The 24,365-nt window shown below is 60.1% G+C and overlaps 1 protein-coding gene across 4 annotated transcripts in view; it reads left to right on the top strand.

Moving 5' to 3' along the window:
* The window catches only part of Papln (papilin, proteoglycan like sulfated glycoprotein), a 25,544-nt gene extending 1,487 nt beyond the window's left edge, over positions 1–24,057 (top strand). Inside the window, exons 2-28 of one of the 4 annotated variants that reach the window (XM_023703392.1) lie at positions 381–449; positions 4,202–4,317; positions 4,934–4,994; positions 5,076–5,178; positions 6,362–6,492; positions 6,689–6,812; positions 7,056–7,136; positions 7,210–7,382; positions 7,474–7,603; positions 8,009–8,135; positions 8,366–8,533; positions 8,876–9,083; positions 9,580–9,762; positions 9,930–10,071; positions 12,275–12,355; positions 12,528–12,756; positions 13,680–13,800; positions 14,037–14,175; positions 15,033–15,471; positions 16,298–16,435; positions 16,533–16,657; positions 16,820–16,952; positions 17,372–17,509; positions 19,275–19,402; positions 19,495–19,603; positions 20,853–21,019; positions 23,400–24,057. In XM_023703392.1, coding sequence (XP_023559160.1) covers positions 393–449; positions 4,202–4,317; positions 4,934–4,994; positions 5,076–5,178; positions 6,362–6,492; positions 6,689–6,812; positions 7,056–7,136; positions 7,210–7,382; positions 7,474–7,603; positions 8,009–8,135; positions 8,366–8,533; positions 8,876–9,083; positions 9,580–9,762; positions 9,930–10,071; positions 12,275–12,355; positions 12,528–12,756; positions 13,680–13,800; positions 14,037–14,175; positions 15,033–15,471; positions 16,298–16,435; positions 16,533–16,657; positions 16,820–16,952; positions 17,372–17,509; positions 19,275–19,402; positions 19,495–19,603; positions 20,853–21,019; positions 23,400–23,575 — 3,927 coding nt within the window. In that variant the 5' untranslated portion in view covers positions 381–392 and the 3' untranslated portion in view covers positions 23,576–24,057. The remainder of the gene's footprint in view (positions 1–380; positions 450–4,201; positions 4,318–4,933; positions 4,995–5,075; positions 5,179–6,361; positions 6,493–6,688; positions 6,813–7,055; positions 7,137–7,209; positions 7,383–7,473; positions 7,604–8,008; positions 8,136–8,365; positions 8,534–8,875; positions 9,084–9,579; positions 9,763–9,929; positions 10,072–12,274; positions 12,356–12,527; positions 12,757–13,679; positions 13,801–14,036; positions 14,176–15,032; positions 15,472–16,297; positions 16,436–16,532; positions 16,658–16,819; positions 16,953–17,371; positions 17,510–19,274; positions 19,403–19,494; positions 19,604–20,852; positions 21,020–23,399) is intronic. The other 3 variants (XM_023703398.1, XM_023703406.1, XM_023703400.1) reach the window with 3 other exon arrangements.
* The last annotated feature ends 308 nt before the right edge of the window (positions 24,058–24,365 follow it).

Below are 24,365 nucleotides of genomic sequence, written 5' to 3' on the forward strand. Positions count from 1 at the left end.
TTTTTTTTTCTGTCAGCTATCTAAAAACAACTGTGAAATGACTTTTATAAAGAGAAACCCTTGCTAAACTTAAGTGTCTGCCCACCTGGGTCCTGAGCTCTTTGTTATTCGGCATTTTGTAATTGTCCTGTCCCTTTTTCTTCCTCTGAAACCTTGAGGCAAATTCTTCCTGAATGGCTGCCAGTCGTGGATGGGCGCTTGCTCTTCCACCGTAGGAGTGGCGCGCTCTCCAGAGCCCCCGAGGAGCGGGTCTCCCCGTCACCTTTGGACCCTGAGCCGGAAAGTGACGCCGGAGCACCTGGCTCTGGCGCTCGCTGAAGCCGCTGTTGTCGCCCCGGGGCGTTGCGATTGCCGAGTGTGACTGCCTACTGATTCCGCAGGCGCTGGCAGAGATGCGGCGGCTGACCCTGCTTCTGCCCCTCCTGCTGGCCTCGAAGCTCGGGTGCTCGGTGAGTGCTGCCAGGTCGTGGGAGCGGAGGTGGCGTGGGGCCTGCGGGTGTGTGTGGGGGTGGACAGGAGAGGGACAATGCCAGCGGGCGGGAGGAGACCAGCCGCTGGCCCAGCGCCTTCAGAAGCCATTGGGAGCACCGGACGTGGTGCTGCACGCCTGTGTAGTACACGAGAGGCAGAGGCAGGAGGATCGTTGTGAGTTCGATACCAGCCTGGGCCACAAAGTTCAAGGTCAGCCTGAACTGCAAGGTGAGAATGTCTCAGACAGCAACAACAAAATCAAAAAAGCCAGGGGACCTTGGAGCCTTGTGGCGCAGATGCCCAGAATTGCCTGCTCTCCTGCAGCAGTGGCCCCTTCAAAAGGTGCTGGGTGCCCCACTGCTAGACTCGGCTGACGCTGCAGATGCCCCTGCTCATAGTGGTCTTCCAAGGAGACAGGTGGGGGCAGTACTGGGGTGGGCCGAGGTCTACCCCTCAGACACTGCCAGGACCAGGTGTGGCTGCCATTCGCTACATTTGAGGGGCCTGCAGAGCTGGGGTACCTGTCACCTACCTTCTCCTTGGGGTTAGCAACCACGCCATCCTATCCAGTAGAACTGAGATGACAGAAACCACATCATCTGTATCTCTGCTCCCACAGTGTCCACTGTGGCCTTGAGTACTTAAAATGTGGCCAGTGCAAATGAGGAACTTTTAAATTTGATTTGGCTTTTATTAAATAGCCACATGTGGCTACTGGCTATAACATTAGTACAAACTTAATGGATACAGGAAACCAACTGGTAATCAGAGTAGCTGTTTGATTAATGAGGGTTTAAAGGACAGGACTCCCCAGGGACACAGCCAGGTCCTAAGGCAGTGTGGGATGTGTCCAAGGGTGCAGGATCCACCTTTGGGGAGAAGAGGGTGCTGCCTCGGTTTGCTGTGGGCAAAGTGGAGGGCGCAGAGGCAGTGGGCTGTCCCTGGAGAGCTGTCCCTGGGGTAGGGGAAGCACAGCCTGCAGGGAACAGTGACCCCATGGTGGAAGTGCAGGTGGAGGGAAGAGGGGCAGGCAGGGTGGGCATCAGCAGTGGGCACAGGGTTGCCCTTTAAGAGCCAGTGGACCACACGCCGGCCACAGTCAGAGCAACAGGTGGGCTACACAGCCACCCTCCCTGTGTCCACTCCCTGCCCTGGAGCCTCCCACCATCTCCCCTGTGGCCTTCTTCCCTGGGTGCCGCCCCCTGAGCTCCGCCCCTGCATGCTGCTTGCAGTCCAGTGCCCTTGTAGTGGGGCTGCAGTGACAGTATCAAGCCCCCTGCGAAATCCAGGGCCCCATGACAGCTGTATTCCCCATGCCATAGATTCCTCTACTGTGGACGTTGTACTGCCTAGTTAAATGTTGTTGCACAGATAAAATTAATGAAGGCTTGCAGGGGGCCCTGAGCCAGCCAGGAGCGATGGCCTCTGCCTGTAATCCCAGCATACTGGGGGGTGAGGCAGGGGGTTGCGAACTCGAGTCCACCTGGGCAACTTTGCCAGACCCCCTGTAAAAACAAACCAAACCAAACATGGCTGGGGGTGTAGCCCAGTACAAAGGCTCTGGGCTGATTTCACTGCATTACCCACTCCCATCAGAAAACTGAGCTGTAGCGAGTCCCTTCTCCCTGGGCAGCAGCCAAGACCCAAGTAGCCTTCTCCTGCCTCCTCCCCGCCAGCATGGATTCTGACAGGCAGGCATGTGTGCTACTGAGCTATCTCCCCAGCTAGCAGGGATTTTGGAGTGGGCAGCGCACGTCCTGGACTGGATGCTTGCTCTCCTTCTTCATGTGGTAGGAGGGTGTGACCCTGGCGGCAGCTCAGCCTCCTCACTTCAGGTTTAGCCGAGGCCCGGAGGAATCCCTGAACACCCTCTGGGGTTCACGGTGGGTGCTGGCCCGGCTGGCCTATGAGCCCAGGTGAAGGTGCTATTCCCCGAGGCCTGCTGCCCTGCACAGTGGCTAGCCAATTTCCCTGGACACGGTGCAGCAGAGAGGGGGCTCCTGGAGGAGGCCTGCCAGGCGCTGGGGCCCCTGTCCCAGAAAGCCCTGCATCCAGGCCAGACCCCCACCTCCTCTTGCCTGGGTGTGGTGGCCCTGGGGCAGGAACCATTGTGGTGGCCATACCAGAACCCCGTGGGTGCTGATTAGATCTTAGCAAGGGTGCGGTGCCACAGTTCGCTGCAGAAAGCTGAGTCAAATTTTGAAAGCTTCCCCAGGGGAGAAGGGGATCGTCTTCGGGTGTCTCTGGAGTCCGCCACAGATCAGCCAGCTGTACCCCTATAGTTTTCCCTATAGGAGTAGATTAAGTTGTAGTTTAATAGACCAGAGCCATAGAAGCTGCCGGCATGAAAGAATCACACAGGGCAGGCCCTGTGCAGCCCTCCTCTGGGGACCTGTGGGCCGTGCTCCCTGCACAGGCCCCAGGACTCCTGCAAACACAGAAATGTGTAAATAAAAATTATTATGGCAAGACTCAATGCCGCAAGTCCCCCCAAAACATTCCCCTTGCTTCAACCACCCATCCCAGCCTTCTTGCCACGTTCTGAAATCATTCTGGAAGTCCTTTTTTTGAGAGGTTTTTTTTTTTGTGTGTGTGTGTGTGTGTGGTTATCTCAATGTTTTTTTTTTCTTTTTTATTGTTTATTTATTTGTATTTAGTCTGTAGAGTCTCACTACACAGATCGGACTCCTAGTGATTCTCCTGTTTTCAGCCTCCCAAGAGCTGGGATTACAGGCGTGCGCCACTATGCCCAGCCTCTGTCACCATCTCAGCACGTCCTAGGGGCAGGTCCAGCACAGGAGCCTGGGATTGCACCCCAGTCCCTGCGTCTGCCTAAGCAGGCGCTTTAATCTGCGGAGCTATCTGGCTAGTCCTTAATCTCAATGTTTTGAATGAGTTCAAAATGTTTATAGCAATTTCTGTCAAGCAAAAACCTCGCAGCACACCCTCATCTGCCGTATTCACTGGATCAGGTGCCTGCAAGTGCCGGCTCTTCCCCAAAGTCAAACTCACCGTGAAGGGGAAACATTTTGAATTGGTAGAGGACATCGAGGTGGTTAAGCTGCGGCAAAGACACAAGTCTGACTTGCAGAGCTGCTCTGGAAGGTGGCGAAGGCCGTGAGCCGAGTGAGCTCAGGGAGGGGGGTACCTGGAGGGCGAGTGTGAGCAAGGCGTCTTCTCTGTAATCAAATAAGAAGAATCACTGTGTGCATCACAGCGAGTGCATTCTGCTGCTGCTGCTGCTGCTGCTGCTGCTGCTGCTGCTGCTGCTGCTTCCAGATGTTTGCAGATGTCATGGCTCTCAAGCCAGACTCCACACAGCTAGGCTTTCCTATCGTGCGAGGCAAGCTGGGGACCTCCACTTGCTGATGGGGCTACTTCGCCAGGCGAAAACCACTGCTGGGAAGGGTTAGGTGACCGGCAGGTCCTGCAGCTGGCTGCCCCACTGCTTCCCTTACGTTAGCATCTATAGCATCTACACGAAGGGCCTGGCTCCCCTGCTGCTCCAGGAGCTCCCCATCTTTCTGTGTCTTGCGGCTCTCACTCCCCAGGCCTACCTCTCAGCTCCTATGAAGAAAGCTGGCTGATGTGAATGAACGCCTTGGGGTTCCTGGTGGAGTTATGGAGTCCTGAGGGGAGACTCCCAGCCCCTTGAACTGAGGAGAGGGTGTTTGCAGGCAAAGGGTCCTGGTGTGGTCTCTGGGCACAAACCCTGAGGGTTCTTCTGCAGGCTCTAGAGGCCAGGCAGCAGAGTGACACCTGGGGCCCCTGGGGCGAGTGGAGCACCTGCAGCCGGACCTGTGGAGGGGGCATCAGCTTCCGGGAGCGGCCCTGCTACACACAGAGGTAAGGCAGACTCGAAGGGGCCAGGGTTACAAGGAGGTGGGAACAAGGGCGGCTGGCTGCTGACTACCCCCTGGTGGAGGATCTGGGGATTGTGCGCTTCTGCCCTGAATTTGGGTACCAAGCAGTTCCAGCACAGGCCAGGTGCAGCAGTTCCTAACTCTGCGCTGCATGGCTAAGGGTAGATGTTGCTGCTTCAGTGACTTCCGTCTCTGCACCTGATGGCCGCCTTGGGAGTGGGGTATGAAGGAAGGGCAGTGCGGTGGCTCTAGGTGCTCACTGCTCAGGAGAGGAGGCTAACGGTGAGAAGGGCTTATTCTATGGGGCCTGCAGTTACCCTCACAGATCTGCTCCAAGCTGGGTGTGTAGGACCTTTCACCAGCCAAGGGCAGGATTTACCTCTTCTCTGGAAAACCGTTTTCAGAGGCAAAGCAGCCCTGAGTTCAGCCAACTTCAGGATGGTTAGGCTTCCGAGGCCACTAGCACCCATCTGGGGATGTGTGTGAACGTGCCCTTGAACCAGCATTGCCCACCAGGAGCCCCATGGAAGCTGGGAGCCTATGGGAGTGTGGGGGTGATGGGTGCTGGATGCAGGTCTTCCTGGTGCTGTCCCCCATAGGAAGGATGGAAGCACCAGCTGTGTTGGCCCTGCCCGGAGCTACCGCACCTGCAGCACCCAGGTGAGGTCTTGGGTGGGACCCTGGGGGAGGGGAGGGCGGGCAGGACCCTCACTGGGGACCCACTTCCCTGCTGCCCTGCAGAGCTGCCCAGATGGTGCGCGGGACTTCAGGGCTGAACAGTGTGCAGAGCTAGACAGCACCCCATTCCACGGCCGGCGGTACCGGTGGCTGCCCTACCTTGGTGGTGAGTGACCCCACCCTGACTGTGACACAAACTGTGACCTACCCTTGTCTCCAGGCACAGCAGAGGACCCAGGGGGGAGCAAGGGGTGGGCTGTGGGGCAGTGCAAGAGGGGCCTGGATGTGGCCTGGCAGGTGAAAGCCCACCCACCGCTTCTGGGGCCCCAGTGGGTCGGGAAGGCAGGGGTTGGAGGTCAGGAAGGTTAGGGAACTGCAGTTCAGCGAACACGAACCTGTGCATGGTGGGCTGCTCCCTGCTAGGGGGCTCTGGATTCTTAGGTTCTGTGGGCGTGTGTTAGAAATAATTGATATAAATCGGCATCATAGAGGAGATGGAACACAGGAAAGAGCCAGAAAGAGTAGCTGAGCTTGCTCGAGCTAGGGTGTATGTGTGTGTATGTATTTGTTTGGTTTTTTGAGATAGGCTCTCACTGTGTAGTTTAGGCTGGCTTTGAACTGACTGTATTTCCCAGGCTGTCCTTGATCTTCCTGCTTCAGCTTCCCTAGTGCTGCAAAATTACAGGCATTTGCCCCTTGGGCACCCTGGGGCTGTCTGGACAATGTGTACTGCCTGGATACTGGCGACAACAGGACAAGCCCGAGAGGTGGTGCATGCCCAGCATTCTGGGGAGCCGAGGCTGAAGCCTCACAAGTTTAAGCCCAGTGACTTAGCAGGATCTGTCTCAAAAAACTGCACACGGGCTGGGGATGAAGCTCAGTGAGAAGGCCTGGGGCTCAGCCCTCAGCACAATGAACCCAAGACACTCTCCTCGCCCGCCTTCTGTGGGGCCGTGCTGGCCTCTCACGTTGGCCCTTCCTTGGTCACTGAGCTCAGATACAGAGTGCACTCTACAGCCTTGCGTGCACTGTGCGGCCCCGCCCGTGGCCTCATCTGCTGCGGGGCCCCACTGACAGTGCAGTTTAGCCTGTTAACACCTGCGCTGTTGTCCTCAGTGCTGGGCTAGGCCCCTTTATATGTACGTTTGTCCCCTATCCTGGGATTTCTCTGATGTGGTCCCTGGACACAGCCCTCTGAGGTCACCGTCCCTTCTCCCTGTGATGGGGACGGGGTTCTGTGTGCTGTCCAGGAGGCAGCAGCTGAAAGGCTTGTTCTCCTGTTGTGAGTGTGCAGCTGGCGCCTGCACCTCCTGGGCCCTGGCCTCAGTGCTCCCTCTTGCCCACAACAGCCCCAAACAAGTGTGAGCTGAACTGTATCCCCAAGGGGGAGAACTTCTACTACAAGCACCGGGAGGCTGTGGTGGACGGCACGCCCTGTGAGCCTGGTGGACTGGACATCTGTGTGGAAGGCCGCTGCCGCGTGAGTGTTGTCCCTCCCCTGCCCCAGGCAGGGTCCCCCGAGAGCTGGGCCTTCAGGGCGAGGGAGCGAGTGGTTACCAGGGAAGGGGAGATGGGAGCAGAGAGGTCCATCTGGCTTCATTCCGACACCCTGTCCTGCCGCCTGGGGCCCGCTGTGTCGGCCATGCCTTCCGCTCTCAGCTCTCCTCCCCTGGCAGGCTGTTGGCTGTGACCTCGAGCTGGACTCCCCCAAGCAGGAAGACAAGTGTCTGCGGTGCGGAGGAGATGGCACCACCTGCTACCCCGTCGTGGGCACCTTTGATGCCAACAACCTCAGTAGAGGTGGGGTGCCCTCTGGGGTCAAGCTCACCTATCTCCTTTGGCCAAGGCTCAAGGATAGAGGGTGCTTGTGCCCCCCCAGGGAGTCTGTTGGCTGGGGCTGGGCCCGGGTGGGGACTGCAGTCTTCTCACCAGCTGACCCCCCAGCCTGACTCTGCCCCTCTCAGGCTAGGCCGGGCTGGCCCGGGTGGGGACTGCAGTCTTCTCACAGCTGGCCCCCAGCCTGACTCTGCCCCTCTCTCTCAGGCTACAACCGGATTTTCACCATTCCTCCGGGGGCCACCAGCATCCTTGTGGAGGAGGCTGCAGCTAGCAGGAACTTCCTGGGTAGGCAGTGGTATGGGGGTGAGCTGGGGCTGCCGAGGTGTGCCCTGCCCCAACTCCCCTCCGTCCCATGCAGCTGTGAGAAGTGTCCGTGGGGACTACTACCTCAACGGGCACTGGACCATCGAGGAGACCAAGGCCCTGTCAGCGGCCAACACCATCCTGTACTACACGCGGGGTGCTGAGGGGGACCTGGCCCCTGAGCGGCTCCAGGCTCGGGGCCCTACCTCGGAGCCCCTGGTCATCGAGGTGAGCACATGGGGGAAGCTGGGCCTGAGATGCCACCCAGCCCTGTTCACGGGTGGCTGGGAGCCCAGGCTGACTCGGGCACTGGCCATAGCTCCTCAGCCAGGAGGCCAACCCCGGCGTGTACTACGAGTACTACCTGCCCCTGCGCAGTCCTGGCTCCAGCCCGGCCTTCAGCTGGAGCCACACGTCGTGGGGCGACTGCAGTGCCGAGTGTGGCGGAGGTGAGGTCGAGGGTGAGGCTGGGGGCTGGCCGGAGGCACCCTCTGGCTTCAAGGCTGCGCTGAGGGGCGGTGGGCAGGAAGGGGAGAAATCTCCAGGTCACGGGGTCCCCTTAGGGGGCGTGGAGACACCGTGGAGTCCCCCACTGAAGCTAAGAGGGAGGGCGCCCCAGCAGGGTGGGTCTCGCAGCAGCTGGCATGCAGTGGTGCAGAGGCCACACCAGAGCTGACCACAGGTCATGCATGGCTCTGCGCTCTGAGGCTCGGTTTCCACATCTATCCCCTCACCCCATCAGAGGGTTGTTTGAAACAGCCAGGGTGGTGCAGGAAGTGTCCAGAGTCGTGCTGCCTGCCCAGGCTGCGCTGGTGAGGCTGACTGAGGGCGCGTTCTATGCCCGCCCTGCACAGGCCACCAGTCCCGCCTGGTGTTCTGCAGCAGCGACAGCCAGGCCCACCCCCCCCACGTGTGCCAGCGCCAGCCTCGGCCTGCCGACCGCCGCCCCTGCAACGCCCAGCCCTGCCCACAGACCAGGCGGTGAGGCCCTCGCCAGCCCCTTGGCCAGAGGTGGGGAGGGGAGGGGGGAGAGGCCGAAGCTGCTGCAGAAGGACCGCGAGGAGCTGGGGGCCAGGCCCCACAGCTGTGGCCGCAGTCCAGAGCCAGCGAGCGAGCGAGCGAGCGAGCGAGCGAGGCAGCAAAGTGGCGCGAGCACGAGGCCTAGGGCTGCCCTCTGGCCTCCGTGCCCTCGTGGTCCTCGGCACGTCCAGGTCTGAGGCAGCGGGGGGCTGGACTCAGTGCACGCCACGGGGTGCGCCGGGGGTCCGACCACGGGCATGTTGGCATCGGCGATCCTTTGTTCGTGCACAAAGGACCTCCTACCTGTACCAGCCCGGAGCGGGGCGCCATGCCGGGGCCCAGCATGTGTGTGGGAACAGGTAATCTGCCCCTGCCAGGGCAGTGGCGTCTGGGACGGGGGTGGGCGTGGCCCGGCGTGGTGGGGCTGCCCCGGTCTCCACCCATTGTGCGGTGTGCAGGCAGCGCTGCAGATGTCCCTGTCCAGGTGGACCCCGTGGGAAGGGATTCTGGCTCGGTGAAAGGGAGCCCACTGAGGAGGAAAGGAGGCCTGGGGTGAGGATAGGGCAGCTGCAAGAGTGGCTCCGGGCTGCAGGGCCCCAGTCTCGGGCGGCCCAGGAGCTTCGAGGGGAGCGCAGGAGGGGCCATGCTCCCCGTGCAGGCCGCTTCCCCTGCTGGCCTGACCTGACCCTGTTCCCTGGCAGCTGGCAGGTGGGGCCTTGGGCGCCCTGCTCAGCCTCCTGCGGGGGCGGCTCTCAGGCTCGCTCCGTCCACTGTGTTTCGTCGGATGGTGCTGGAGGCCGGGAGGTGGCAGAGGAGGCCGAGTGCGCAGGCCTGCCCGCGAAGCCCCCTTCCACACAGCCCTGTAACCTGCAGCGCTGCACAGCCTGGAGTGCTGGGCCTTGGGGAGAGGTGAGCCTCCGGAGCCAGGGAGCTGGGTGTTCAGTCCAGAGGCACAGGCCCGGGTCTCTGTGTGGACCCTGAAGTTCGGGTAGATGAAGGAACCGGCAGGGCATCTTGGAAGCTGTGGTCAAGGTGGAGACCAGAGGCAAGTTAGGGCCTGGACCCCTGGTTCAGAGCTTCTGTTCTACAGGCCCCAAGAACTGGCCTGAGCTTTAAGCGGCTGCAGGGCCTGGTGTTTGGTAGGGATGGGCAGGGCAGGGCTGGGGCTGCTTTGTTTGCAGCATCCACTTTGACTTCAGGTTCCAGTGCAGGCCTACTGTCTCCTCTGCTGCCCGCCACTGTAATCAGGCCCTGCGACCTCGGTAGAGTAACGCAGCCTCCCAGGGCCTGGGCAGGCCGGAGCAGCAGGGTGCAGAGTGCCCTTCCTGCTGGGGTAGTGGGCCTCTAGATGCGCCTGTGGGTGGCTCTCCTGGGCTGGGGTCTTGCTGATAGCTGGCTCTTACAGTGCTCTGTCACCTGCGGTGCTGGCATCCGGAGGCGGAGTGTGGCTTGTCGGGGTGACCAAGGGTCCCTGCTCCCTGCCTCGGCCTGCTCCCAGGAAGACCGCCCACCCCCCACGGAGAGCTGTGTGCAAGCAGCCTGTCCCCTCCTCAGGGACCAGGCCTGGCACGTTGGTGCCTGGGGCTTAGTGAGTGCCGGTCCCCGCCCCTCCGTTCTGGGCCTAGCCAGCACCTTGGGTGGTAGGGGCACGGGACTGCTGGTGCTGTGACCAGTGTCATGGGCCACCCTCCCCTTCCTCCTCCTCCTGGGTGCCCTGGCCTCAGGCCTCTTCCCCACCTCCCCCACTGACTCCAGTGCTCAAAGAGCTGCAGCTCGGGCACTCGGAGGCGACAGGTCATCTGCACCATTGGGCCGCCCAGCCACTGTAGGAGCCTGCAGCAGTCGAAGCCCAGGGAGGTGGAGCTTTGCAACACGCAGCCCTGCCACCTTCCTCAGGGTGAGTACTGGCTAGGAACCCACTCTCTCCCTCCACCCTGCCCCTCACTGTAAACCAAGCAGCCACTTGGCCCACGAGGTGCAGCAGAGACTACCTGTCTGGGGTCTGTCTGCTGAAGCCTTTGCTGGGGCAAACTCCCATCTTCCCCGTGACTTTTGGAGCCAGCCCACTGTCTGCCACCCAGAAGCAGTGTCTCCTCCTTTGTCTGCCCCCAGAGGGTCTCATCCTGTGTCACTGATTAGTTTGCTTTGTCGCTGGGGTTGCACATGGCTCCCTAAGCTCCCAGGGGTGGGGCCCAGAGTCTCTGGCTCTTCCCTGCACCCCACACAGAGCCCCTCATACCACATGGAGGCGGTTCAGCTCTTGTTCACTTCAAGACTGAGTGATGAGAGGGCCAGCCAAATAGCTCAGCAGATTAAAGCACCTGCAAGCAGGCGCAGGCGCAGGGGTACTATCGCCAGGCTTGCCGTGCCGGCCCAGCCCCCAGGGCATGCAGAGACAACAACTGAGACTGGGCGTGGTCACCCATGCTTGTAATCTCAGCTCTTCGAGGCTGTAAACAGGTGGAGTCTGATCTAGTAGTAAGACCTTGAACACCCTGTAGACTCTTCCCTAAAATACAAAAAATAAAAAAAAAAAAAAAGACTGATGCCTGCTGCAGAGGGAAGGTGCTGTACCGGCGACTTCCTCCCTGCAGCCTGTCTTCCACTCCTCCAGGCCTGTGGCCTTGCAGGGGGACTGCGCGGGATGGCGCCCAGCTGGTGTGCAGCGGAGGCAGGGAGGGGCCGTGGCTGAGTCTTAGGTTTGGGGCGATGGGCTGCTTCACTGCAGTAGATTGGGTTTGGCCATGAAAGGGCTAGCAGTCGGTGCTTTGAGCTGTGGGACCTTGAGGTCAGGATCCCAGAGTTCCACGGGAGGCAGGCGGCAGAGTAGCAGGCTGAGGCTCCTAGCCTCGTGGCCGACCTGGTGTGTGACCTGTGCTCATGGCCCCTCTGTTTCTGCTTGTCCATGGTGCGGTGGGATGGCTTGTGGCGGGGCCCTGGGCCCAATGCCTGGAAAAGGCTGGGACGTGGTGGTGAGGAGCCTGCCAGAGCCAGCCATGCCAGCAGCGAGCTCCTTGCTTTCCAGGTTGAGTTCAGGGGGTTGCTTTGCTGCCTAGAAGAGGGGACTTGCGTCCGCCCCAAGGACAGTGAGACGTAGGAGGCTGGGAAAGGGATGCAGCAGTCTCAGGACAAATAGTATGCAGGGGAAGTAACCTTTACTGCCATTTTTTAATTTTTATTTTAGGAAGGGTCTGCAGGGTGTTCAGGGTCTCACTGCTACATCAGACTCGTAGTGATCCGCCTGTTTACAGCCTCCCAAGAGCTGGGATTACAGGCGTGCGTAACCACACCCAGTCTCAGTTGCCACCTCAGCGTGTTCCGTGGGCGGGGCCGGCACAGGCAGGCGGGGGATCAAGCCCCTGGCCCTGCACCTGCTTGCAGGCGATTTAGTCCCCTGAGCTATTTGGCTGGTCCTTCACTGCCATTTTTATGAGTATAAAAGTCGTGTGTGTTCAGCATAGAGAACTTGGAGATCGTAGACAGACTCACGCTTGTCTTTAATCTCAGCAGCTGCTCAAGTTAGTATTTTGTGTCTTCCTGTTACATTTCTGTACTTCTGTATCTGCTTCTTCTCCTTTATTATTTTCTGTGCCCAGCATTGCCCTGTCTCTTGGTTGCTAGGGCTTCTTCTCACGTCCACAAGGGGTAGTCATGTAGGATTTAGGGGTTTTGGGAACTGTGCTGAGTGCCGCAGTGCATGCTGGTAGGGGTTGGGAGGAAAGGATGCTGGGGGGGGGGGCTCTGAGGAGTGAAGGGTGGAGCCCAGGGCAGGCGGAAGTCCCGTGATGGGGCCAGAGGGCAGGACAGGAGGGTGGCACCTTGAAACTCTGAGCTGGCTGAAGCCCAGTGTGGTGGAGTACACACAGAAGCCCAGCTACTGGGGAGATTGAGGCAGGAGGGTCATCGTTCTGAGGTCAGCCTGGGCTGCATAATGATGTGCTGTCTTCAAAAAGGGGACCAGAAATGTGGCTCTGTGCTCCCTGGATTCAGTCTCAGTGCTGGGAAGCAACCCATGGCCCACCTGCACGGTGGGGGCGCTTTGTCCGGTGTCCTTTACGCTGGGCTCTGCTCCCCACATCCATTGCCTTCACTCCCCACAGAGGTCCCCAGTGTGCAGGACCCACGCACCCCTCCCAGAGGCCCCTGGACACCCTCGGACCCTCACAAGGCCCTTGCTGCAGGTAGGAGCAGGGGCCTCCCTCCCAGACTGCCCTGTCAGCTGTGTGGGTGGCACCTGGGGGAGGCAGTTGGGGTGGTGGGTGGGGAGGGTCCTCAAGGGTGGCTGCAGCTGGACATGGTGCTGGATCGGGAGCCAGTGACGCTCACAGTTTGGCTTTTGCTGCCCCTCTCTAGGCTCCAGAGACCAGCGACCCCAGGCCCCAAGCAGACCCGGCGGGTTCCATGGCTCCCTGCCTTCAGCTCCAGGCCCAAACCCATCTCTGCAGCAACCCCCAAGGTCTGGCTCAGGGGCCCAGGACTGCAGACACAGCCCCTATGGGTGCTGCCCTGACAGCCGCACGGCATCTCCTGGACCACAGGGGCAAGGCTGTCCCAGGATGGAGGCCTGGTGCCAGCAGAGCAGGTGGGTGCTGCGGTGGTCAGAGAGAGAAGGCTGGGCGCTGACCGGCATCCCCAAATCTCTGCAGAGAAAGGGCACGGGCTGGTTTATGAGCATGGGGCTGAGACTTGTCGTGTATTTTCTGAGCTGTCCTGCTTGTGGGGTCTTAGAGGTTTGCTTCCTCTTGTGCCACACAGGGACACAGCCCCTGCCTTCTCGGTGGTGGGAGGACAATGAGCCTGAGGGGAGGTTCCAGCTCTTGGACCTAAAGCAGGCAGGGGTAATCCAGGGGAGAGCGGGGTAGAGCCGAGGGACTCCCAGCAATGGCCCACGACACAGCCTTGCATCAAGGGCCTCCCCCAACCTCCTCTCTCACCGGGTCTCTTCTTCTGTATCTGCCTCCTGGCTGTGTCCCCTTATGAACAGGGAGCTAAGGCTCAGGGGCCCCAAGGCGTCTGTACCAGCTGCATGCTGACCTGCGGCAGCTCACTTAGCGTCTCTGGTCTTGGCTTCCTCTTCCGAGAACTGTGAACAGTGCTGGCCCTGGGTGGGGTTGTGAGGGTGGAATAAGTCACAAGGGCTGGTGCGGGGACCTGGCCCTTTCCCACCTTGCTTCCTCCCTGTGGTGGCAGAGGGCCCCTTGAGTCGGCTCTGCCCTTTCTGCTGTTACCTTGTGAGAGTTCCCTGAGGTGCCGACATTTGGCCAGGCTCACATGACCCCAGCCTTCTTGCTTGGGGGTCGAGCATCTGTCAGTTTTCAGGCCTCGCTTACCACTGCCCTCCCTGCAGCTGCCAAGTGGTTGTGGGCGTGGGCCGATGGGGCACCGAGAGTGAGGTCCCTGGCAGGGACTTGTCCTCTCTTGGGGCCTTTCTGGTTGGCCCCACGCAAAGTGCCTTGGAACTTGGGGTCTGGGCTGGCAGTAAGGGGCTGTATCCTGTTTGCCTAGGTATGGGTGCTGCCCTGATGGCATGTCCGCAGCCAAGGGACCCCAGCAGGCTGGCTGCACCGGGGCCTACACTAGCACTGTTGCTGGGAGGAGGCCAGGGTCTAAGGCAGTGCCTTCCACGGTGAGTGGCTTGTGGCCCCTGAGTCTGCTTGGTGTCCCTGGCCCAGGGACTCTCTCTCAGGTCTGCTGGCCTCCTGAGGGTGCTGAGGTTGGGCAGGTTTGGGCTGCTTCCTGGCCTCTGGTCTCCAGCTGGGGTCGTGATCCTGGGTTCCTGCAACGCCCCCTGCCATCCTCCCCCAGGCAGCCCAGGGTGCTGGGCAGGACCTAGACCCATTCCCAATTTCCCAACCCTTCCAGGTCCCCAAGGGCCACAGGCCCCAGGCCCAGCAGAATGAACCTGCTGAGTGTCGGGGATCCCAATTTGGCTGTTGCTATGACAGTGTGGCCTCTGCCGCAGGCCCCCTTGGAGAAGGTTGTGCGGGCCAGCCCAGCTCTGGTGAGTGATGCCCTGTCCTCCTTCCTCGCTGAGTAGACAAATACCTGAGGGCTTGCTGGACGCCAGGACCAAGAACAGTGCCTGGCTATTCTTTTCCCACGATTGCTTGTGCTTAAGACCTTCTGGCTGCTTGTGGGAATTAGGGGAGGTGGTGATCCTGGGAAGGCCCATCCTGTGCCTTAGTCCCCAGAGACAATGCCAGGTGGGAAGTACCAGGAGCAACTAACTTGTTCTAACTGGCTGGGGGCGGGGGCAGGGCAGTAGGAGCCTTCCAGGAAGGAGGCTGAGCTGAGTGGCCAGGGACAATCACAGATGTAGAAAATGGACAGTCGGGGGGCGGGGCTCTGCAAGAGGTTGTGCGCTTGGGTAGGGAATGGTGGTCCTGTCTGAATATGGGGAGGTGGAATAGGCATGGTGGCTGGGAAGGCTGTTAGAATGACAGGCAGGGTGGTTGAGAGGCTGCTGCAGGGTCAGGAGCAGGTCCCTTACTGGCTGGCATCTGCCAAGGCCTAGGGTCAGGTGGCCCAGGGTTAGGTCCTTTCATAAGCTGAGCCCAGCAAGGCCATGTCCCCTGCGGGGTGTGTGTGCTCCACGGGCCCAGGGTGTGATGGGCACAAGGCCACCTGCCCAGGGACCCTGGACCTGTGTTCCTGGATAGCTGTAGCTCGGGGCTGAGGCTCCTGTAGCCCTCTAGGGCAAGTGTGGGTGGTAAGCAGACCCCTAAACCAGGTTGGGCCCGGGCAGGGTACAGCCACACTCTGTAAACTCGAAAGGGTATGGCTTTGCATGTGAAGTAGAAGGGAATGGCTCTGCCCTGTCAGTGGCCACTCCAGTGATGGTCCCACCCCTGTCCCCAGCCTACCCGGTGCAGTGCCTGCTGCCCAGCGCCCATGGGTCCTGCGCAGACTGGGCTCCCCGCTGGTACTTTGTTGCTGCTGTGGGCCGGTGTAACCGCTTCTGGTATGGCGGCTGCCATGGCAATGCCAACAACTTCGCCTCAGAGCAGGAGTGCATGAGCCGCTGCCAGGGTGCCCAGCAAGGGCCACACCACCCTGAGCCTGGGGCCACTGGCCGGGGCATCCCCACCAGCGGCCGTGGCAGCAGCCCCAGAGGCCAGCAGATCAACAGGCAGAGGACAGGGGACACAGGCCCGAGACCAGCCTCGTCTTCTGGTGGCCTCTGGCGAAGAGAGCAGGAGCCTGTGCTGGGGGAGGCCCCCCCAACCCGGGCCTTCGGAGAATGGCCTGGTGGCCAGGAGGTTGGGCCCGTGCTGCCTTCTCCCAGCTCCTCTTTCAGGTGAGGTGGGCAGGGCGTCTGGCCAGGGCAGGCAGAGCTCCATCACCGACTTCTCTCCCCAGACACCCCAGCACGATGGGCCTTGGGAGCTTCCGTCTCTGGGTAGGAGGCTGAGACTAGAGACGCTGGCCATCTGACATCTCACAGATGTCCCCGCGGGTGTGGGCACCTGGGTTCTCCATCAGATGTCACCCACATCCCCTGGGGCCTGTCTGCTGGGAAGGCATGCTGGCTGCCTGGTCTCTGGCAGGCCACTGCTTCTCTGGGCCTCAGCTGCCCGGTGACGTAGTGATACAGTTTCCTGCTCTGCGTCTCCCATAGATTTGGTGGAGTTCGCTTCATGATTCCCTTAGGATTGGATTGTTTTAATAAAAGATTTTGGAAAATTGAAATAAAAACCCCAGACTTAACTGGGCATGATGGTGCGTGCCTGTAATCTCAGCTGCTCAGGAAGCTAAAATGGGAGGATCCAAGTTCAGGGCCAGCCTAGTCAGCCTAGAGTGACCCTCTCAAAATGAGAAGGCCTGGGCATGCAGTGCGGGGAGGGGCCCGTGCCTCGCATGTGCACGACTCTGGCCCGGGTCTCGGTGCTGTCTGTACGTGTACGCGTGCAGAGAGGCAGGGAGGGCGTGGAGTGCATGTGGCCTGCCACAGGGCGGCTTCACCCGAAACCTGGGGCCGTGAGTCCCTCGCCAGGCTCCTGCCTTTGTGCTGTCGAAGGACCAGGCTGGGCTTGGGTGGGCCCCGGCCTCTGGAGGACTCTGGCCAAGGAGGCTTGTGCCGGGGTGCTTGAGAGGTCAGCAGGGGTTTCCTCACTCCCCTCCAGGGTCAGCGTGGCAGGTGCAGAGCCCACCCTGGTGCAGGGAGCCCTGGGGCAGCCGGTGCAGCTCTTCTGCCCGAGGGATGCCTCCCTGGGCCCTCAGGCCGGGTGGCAGAAAGATGGCCAGCCCATCTCCTCCAGCAGGTATGTGCAGCGGTGATGGTCCTGCTGCTGGCCTGTGTGGCCCAGGGCTCCCTTGGGTGGGAGAGCAGTTGGGCTCAAGGCCCCCTCTGCCTCTCAGGCACCAGCTGCAGCCTGACCGCTCCCTGGTCATCAGCCCCGTGCGGGCAGAGGACGCTGGTGTCTATAGCTGTGGCGGCCACAGGGCGGGTCGTGACTCTCAGAAGATCCAGCTTCGCATCACAGGTCTTTCCCACGCTGTCCCTGCCAGGCGGCTGGCTGGGCGGGTCTGGGCTGCCTCTGTCTTCCACTGGGGAGGCCACCTGCGGCCCTTACTTCCTCATGGTCAGTCCTGCCTTGCAGCGTCATTCCCTATGCTCAGCTCTGCTTTCCCTGGCCTCATGACAGGGTCGGGCCAGGCGGCACCACCCGACACGGAGCAGAGGCACCTCCCGCGGACCAGGAACCGGGTCCAGGGCTCAGGGCGAGATGCGGGAGGCCCGGGGGCTGTGCCTTCTCCACAGCCACGGCCCACCACCAGGTAGTAGCTCAGCAGTGTCTGGTGCCGGGCTTTCCCCCAGCCAGGGCTCCCGGCTTCCATGGGGTGGTGGAGAAGGGGTCCTTCCAGACCTGGCTTTTCCTGGCCCTGAGCAGGGCTCCTGAGTTGGGCCCCGAAGGGAATGGGGAAGCCCCTCACCCTTGAGCAGTGGGGAAGGGAAGGGCTTCTGAGTTTACAGAGAGGATTGGAGGGCCTTGGGGTCCTCAGTCATGTGAGGGGCGAGGGCGAGACAGCAGGGGCCTCTCGGTGTGGGGTGCTTAGTCAGGGCAAAGCCTGGTGAGATACCTGGGGGCTCTTGCTTTGTGCCCATGGGCTGGGGGCAGAGCCGGGGGGACTGGGGACGCAGCTGTCTGGAGAAGCAGGGGCAGTGAGCCTCAAGGCTGCCCCGGCGTGTCTTGCAGACTGCGTCTGGACAGGACCCAGCCCCACGTGGTGGATGCCAGCCCTGGCCAGCGGGCCCAGCTGAGCTGCCGTGCTGACGGCTTCCCGCCTCCTGTCATCGAGTGGCAGCGCAACGGGCAGCCCCTGTCCTCCCCCAGGTCTCCCCCTCCCACGCAGCCTGAGTGGGGCTCTGGGCTGGGCTGAGCCTCTTCTGAGTGTGGCTGGTGGTGCAACTGAGAGGGGCTGACAGGCAGTGGGCTGCCGCAGTTCTGGCGGGACACCATAGGACACTGGAGTGCAGCTTGTCCTCGGCCATAGACCGTGAAGGAGACACACTGAGGCTGTTGCTCTTTTTAAATTTTACACACAGGATTAGCATCGCAGAGCTTGTAGGTGGTGGGACTAGGATTTAAACCTTTGTGACAACAACTAGAAACAAGCCAGATTTTATTTCCTCAGTATTAGGGATTTAATCCTGATCCTTCACACTGAACTATATTCCCAGACCTTTTTGAGACTGGGTCTCTAAGTTGCTAACTTGTCCAGGCTGAGCTTGACTTTTTTATTTTTTGCGGAGCCGGGCATTGAATTCACAGGCCGTTGTGCTTGCCAGGCAAGCACTTATTCAATTGAGCTATCTCCCCAGCCCCAAATGTCAGAATTCTTTTTTTTTTTTTTTTTTTGGGGGGGTGCCTCTCAGGATGCCTTCAGGGCAGGAAATTTTATTTTATTTTTATTTTTTATTTTTGGCAGAACTGGGGATTGAACTCAGACCCTTGCGCTTGCCAGTGAAGTGTTTATTCCACTGAGTCATCTCCTCGGCCCCTCTGAGCTTGACCTTGAGATCCTCCTGCCTCAGCCTCCCAGAGTGCTGGAATTCCAAGTTTGTACCACAATGCCCAACAGAAACTGGAATTATTACTAATTTTTAAAATGTATTTAGTACAGGGTCTACAGGGTCTCACTATGCAGCTCAGACTCATAGTGATCCTCCAGTTTTCAGCCTCCCAAGCTCTGGGATTATAGATGTGTGTCACCACTCCCAGTTTCAATCACTGTCTCAGTGTACCCCTGGGTCGGGGGCCAGCACAGCATGTTGTGGATGGAACCCCTGTCCCTGTATCTGCCTAAGCAGGCGCTTTAATCCACTGAGCTATCTGGATGGCCCTTGGAATTACTTTGATTTAGAAAATTTGATACACACTTGAGATTCCATCATCCCCAAAAGGAATAGCTGTCATCAAGTACGTAAAATCCAAGCAGTGCTGGCCAGGTCGTTGGGGAAAGGAACCTTCTACGTTGTTGGTGAGCGTGTAAGCTAGTACAGCCGTTATGGATATTTGTCTGGAGATTCCTCAGACTAAAAGTAGACCTTCCCCTTGGCCCAGTGGTGTCCCTTCTAGGTGTCTTCCCCAAAGAGTGCAGACATCACGTGAAGGGACGCATGCAGGCCTGTGTCCACAGCAGTGCAGCCTACGATAGCTAAGCCACGCAAGTGGCCGCATGCCACCCACAGAAGGGCACGTAGGGAAGTGCGTATCACACACGGGAGCACAGCGCAGCCCCAGAGCACTTGACCGACCTGTAGGAAAGTGGGCGCACTTGGGGTCTTAAAAGTAGGTGAGATAAATCTGACACACAAGGTTGGACATGGCAAGGTTTCTCATGAGAAACCTGAAGTAAAAGTAACTTGAAGAACAAATGAAGGTATTAGGAAACGCGTCACAGTTGACAGGTGGCTGGGCCCAACAGCCAAGCGTGTGATGCTTTAGAGAGCGGGGAGCTGGAGGGCCGAGGCCCGAAGGTCTCCTCTGTTCCACCTGCTGCTGCTGGTGGCTGCTCAGCCTCGCCTCTGTCCCCTCTTGCTGCCCCTGGCTGGCCCCCTCAGGCTAAAGCCTGCTATTAACTGTGTCTTGTCCCCAGATTCCAGACACAGCCAGATGGCTCTCTGGCCATCAGCCGAGTGACTGTGGAGGACGGTGGCTTCTATGCTTGTGTGGCTTTCAATGGGCGGGACCGAGACCAGCGCTGGGTGCAGCTCAGAGTTCTGGGTAAGGGGGCGGGGGCCAGCAAGGGCTTCGAGGTTAGGCGGCAAGGTGGGGCCAGATCTGAGTTGTGCTGACTGCGTCCTCCTTATGACCAGGAGAGCTGACAATTACGGGGTTGCCCCCTATGGTGACAGTGCCAGAGGGTGACACGGCCAGGCTGCCTTGTGTGGTGGGAGATGACAGTGTGAACATCAGGTGGTCCAGGTAAAGCTCTTCTCTACCTTGAGAACCAGTGGATTATAGTAGGCTTTGGGGACCTGGTTGGCCTTTAGTCCCAGACTAGTTGGTCTTGCATTGATTGATTGTCTTGTTAAGGCAGGGTCTCCCTGTGCAGCTCAGGCTGGCCTTGAACTCACCGTAGCCCCGGCTAGTCCAGAACTGGCAATGATCCTCCTGCCTCAGCCTCCTGAGCACTGGGATCACTGGTGTGTGCCGCCACACCTGGTTTTATTAATTCCTTCAACATCTTTTGCCCTTCCCTTTCTGGGACTAGGTCAGGTCCAGGGGACTTGGGGGAGATGGGTGTGACCCAGGAGCCCCAAATAAGGTTTGTGCAGGGCAGGAGGCTGAGGCCTGGGAGAGATGGGGAGTGGGGAAGCAGGGATGCAGCTGAGGAGGAAAGTGTGTTGTGAGGGGGAACAGCGAGGCCGCAGCTGTGTTCAGAGATGCTCGGCTGCCTGGAGAGCAGGTCTTGTGTGCGGCTTACGCTGTCCCGCTGCACTGAGCTCAGCATTCACCTGGGTCATCCTGGCTGGTCTGTCTGCTCACACGTGGGCCTGCTTGGCTGCTAGATGGGAGCTTCTCTGTCCTTGCTCCTGCTGGCCACTTGTTCCTTCCTGAAATGTCCCTTTATGCTGGCTCTGGGAAGCCGCTGTCCCTTTAGTACTTGGCGTCACCTGCGCTTACTGATGACCCGGACACATCCTTGTACCTCACGAAAACCCCAATTCCAAATGGGGGGTGAGGGTCCAGCCTCAGCCCAGGGCCAGGGCTCTCGCGGCTAGAGGAAGCAGGCATCCCAGTAACCAGGCCGATTCCCTCCTCCCCTCCCTTTCCCCACCCGACCTTTATCCAAGTCCCACTCTGGCCGCTGTCCCTGTCGCCCCCAGGCGGTCCCTGCTTGGCTCAGAGCTCTGCATCCGCCCACCCGGGGGCCGCAGCCCTTCTCCCTCCTTCCTCCGGCCCCCACAGCACCCTCTCTCTTGGCCACTGCTGGGTCTGGTCGGCCAGGACTCAGCATGGCTTCCTCAGGAAAGGCCACCGAGACCCCTGCACTCCTCCCGGTGCCCAGGCAGCTGCGCTGGATCCCTCGACACGGGACACGGCCGCGCGCGCTCATCCAGCCTCTTCAGTCCCCATTCCCTTGGGTCACCTGTCTGCCCTTGGGAGAGGGAGGCCTTCAAGATCTGCTCCCACATCCCTGAGGTGCTGGTGACGTCCGTGTGTCCCTCAGGAATGGGCTGCCCGTGCAGGCTGATGGCCGCCGCGTGCACCAGGCTCCGGACGGCACGCTGCTGATCCACAACCTGCGCCCCCAAGACCAGGGCGCCTACACGTGTAGCGCCTACCGCGGGGGCCACGCCGTCAGCCGCAGCACCGAGGTGAAGGTGGCTGCGCCAGGTGAGGCCTGCGGGGAGCTGTGGAGGGTGCAGTGGTCTGGGGCCTGGGCAGGGGTGCCCTGTCTAGAGCCCCGCTTTCCCTCTGTGGCTTGAGCCCGTGTGAAAGTGAAGGGAATGGCCCGTTGGCTGGGTCGTGGCTCACAGAGGGTCAGCACTGGCAGTTTTGCTGGTAAACGTGGACTGCTTCGCCAGTTTTCCTGCTTGCCTTGTGTAGGGCCGCGCTAACCTGCGCTGTATTGTTGCTGCCCAGCGAACAGGGCCCTGCTTTAGATTTAGCAATCTATTTCCAGAAAATGTAACTGGCTGGCGTTTCATTATAATTCTTAAGGCAGACAGACCACTAAGATCTGACTGTTCTACTCAGGGTGGCAGAAGTGGTCCTAAGAAGGACTCTGGGACCTTAGGACCCCTGACCCACGAAGGCCAGGGCCAGGGTCATCAAGCCTTCACAGCAGGACCAGAATCCGGGTCTCTGGGCCCCATGGTTTATTTCTGTATTTTCACTGAACTGTCACGCTTGTGAAGAAGTGGAACGCACACGCATTCCTCAGTAGTTTGGTGCTGTAGCCTTACAGTCTGCAGTTGGCAAGCAGGATTTTAAGAAATCAGCACCACACTGCACTGTTAGCGTCATGGGAGAACCGCTGCCGATGAAATGGCGCCTTGCCGAGACCCTGCTAAGAGGCGGACGGACTCGAGCAGTGTGCAGAGGGCCTGGACAGCTGACGACCTGGTGACCGCTGGCCAGAGCTGCTCCTAGAAGCGGCCCTGCGGCCTCCTCTGCCATGGGCCCGGCCCTCGCTCGAGGGTGCAGCGAGCGGTTCTCCCAGGCCTGCTGCAGCTGTGGCCACGGTGCGGGGCCCTTCCTGCCCGGCTTTGTGCCATCAGAGCTGTGGTCCCCTGGAGGCCTCCTGCCCGCCCTGCGGGGAACCGACCGGGCCAGTGCGCTCAGCCGCGCGTCTGTGGCTGACATGTGGCTCTGTGGAGAGCCCTGAGCTCCAGGCAGCGGCCGAGGCCCAGGATAACAAGACAGCATCCTTGGGTGATGGGCGCGTGCGTGAGTGCAGCCTGGGCGAGGTGCCACGCATGAGTGACAGCCCTATCCCGGGGATAACACGTACCTGGCGCAGCTGCGATTGCGTCCAGATAATTTTTTGGGCACATACTCACTACTCTTGGGGACCCAGATAATGAGGTTTGTAATTAGCAGAGGATGTACCTGCATAGAAAACCACTTGCTGGGTGATGGTGCGGCGGGCTCCGGTCCACGCATGCGCCTGGCCTACCAGGCCCGGGGGATTTGGCGGCAGCCATCCCAGGCAGGACCAGGCCTCAGTCCTCACCTGCCCTCTGCTGGTGAGTGGTGCAGTTCTGGGTGGCCTGGGGTACCTTCTTCTCCCTGCATCCACTCTGCTCCTCAGACTGCAGGTGTCTGCGCTCGCCTGGCTGTGGGCCCCTGAATTACGGTGCTGACAGGGTGTGGGCCTGGGCTGGTCCTGCTGTCGGGGAGGGACACGGTTCTATCGCAAGGACTTCTTGGTCCTTTTGCTGAAGAGCGGAGTGAGGAGCTGGGCACGATTACACACCTGTAATCCTCACACTTAGGAGGAGGCCGAGGCGGGAGGATTGCTGTTTGAGGTCAGCCTGGACTACACAGAGTAAAGGGCAGAAAGCACTGCAGGGTGGAGGACAGGCTGTCCCTCACTTTCTACATGAGAAGGCGCCGCTGTGGGCACGAGCACTCTCCTGCCTCACGGAGCAGAAGTGCCGGCACGTTCCGGGCCTTGTACCTGTAGTTTAAGGCTATTTTCCAGCTGGGTCATATTGGGGAAAAAGGATGGCAGGGAGGAGAGACTCATCACGCCGAGGGCCAGGTGCTGCAAGAACCAGGTACAGTTGATACCCGAGTTTCAGGTTTTACTTTTGTATTTTAGGGAAGGGTGGACAGGGTGTTCAGGGTCTGTCTTCCAGGTCGGACTTGTTTACAGCCTGCCGAGAGCCAGCACGCCCAGTCAGGGTTACAGGTTTAGGTGCAGCGGCATCAGTCCTGCCGCTAGCAGCACACCAGGCTGTTCCCCCGCCTAAGTATGTTACCGGATATGAAACAGATTGGTGTAGACTGCATGTGAAGCACACGTTACACACACGCTGGAGGGTGACACAGGCTGCCACCCCTCAGGCTGGACATGGGCTGAGCCACCTGAGCGCTCAGAGGGCAGGCAGGCCTAACCTGAAGGAAGAGGCGTCAGTCGTCCAGTTGGACGGTGCACCAGGCAGCGAGGAGGGCTGCCCGCAGGGACAGCCCTACCCCTCCGCGGGCGTGCACGGCTAGTGGGAGAACCTGTGGCGCGGCCACCTCACCCCTCTTCACTGTTCTGCAGCAGCAGCTGCCCAGCCCAGGGAGCCCAGCGGTGAGTGTGTGGACCAGCCGGAGCTGGCCAACTGCGACCTGATTCTGCAGGCCCAGCTCTGTGGCAACGAGTATTACGCCAGCTTCTGCTGCGCCAGCTGCGCCCGTCTCCAGCCGCACGCTCAGCCCGCGCAGCAGCAGGGATGAGGGGGCTCTGCCCCATTGTGAAGAACCGGGAAGAAAGGCGCAGCCTCCTCGCCCGGCTGGAGAGGGAACCATCCCTGGACTCTGCCCTTGAGAAAGCGCGGGTGCTGCCGCGCAGGAGCAGCCTTCCTCTGTGCCGCCCCTTTACCTTTTTTCGGGTGCAGAATCCCTTATGTGAAGTGTGTGGGTCCAGAAGTGTTTTGGAGTTTGGAATATTTGCAGCCTAGGGCTAAGCGCCTCTAATCCCCCAAATCCTGAAACACTTCTGTGTCGCATGGGTGCACAAAATTCTTGGACTTTGAGTGTTTTGGGTTTCAGGTTGGGGATGCTCACCTTGTGCGAAGGATCAGTTTTTTTTTTTTTTTTTTTTTTTGAGACAGGGTCTCACTACATAGTTCAGGCCGAGCTGGCGCACGCAGCGACAGGTGTGCCACTGCCCCCTTCACTGCATTTTACAGCGCAGTGCTCTACAGATGGGCGGGAGAGGGGGCCCGTGGCCCACCGCGCGGGTCTCTCACCCGCCTAAGCAGAAGCCCCCCGGTGATGGGGAGCACCGAGCCTGGGAAGCTCTGCCCACGGGTATAGGCTCAGGGACACGGAGGCCAAGGAGCCAGTCAGCCCGGTAGGCTTGCGGGGGCGGCTTCCCGCGCTGGGAAGCTGGCGTGGCAGTGGGGCGGGGGCGGCCGGAAGGGCTCGTCCTCGGGGCTTCTGCGCCCTCAGTGCAGACGTCAGAGGCCCGAGTTCAGTGGGCCGCTCGGTCCCTTTCTACTTCGTCCAGCTCTTCCGGAGGCCC

Source organism: Octodon degus, unplaced genomic scaffold, assembly GCF_000260255.1.
Source record: "Octodon degus isolate 3935 unplaced genomic scaffold, OctDeg1.0 scaffold00007, whole genome shotgun sequence".
Lineage (NCBI taxonomy): Eukaryota > Metazoa > Chordata > Mammalia > Rodentia > Octodontidae > Octodon > Octodon degus.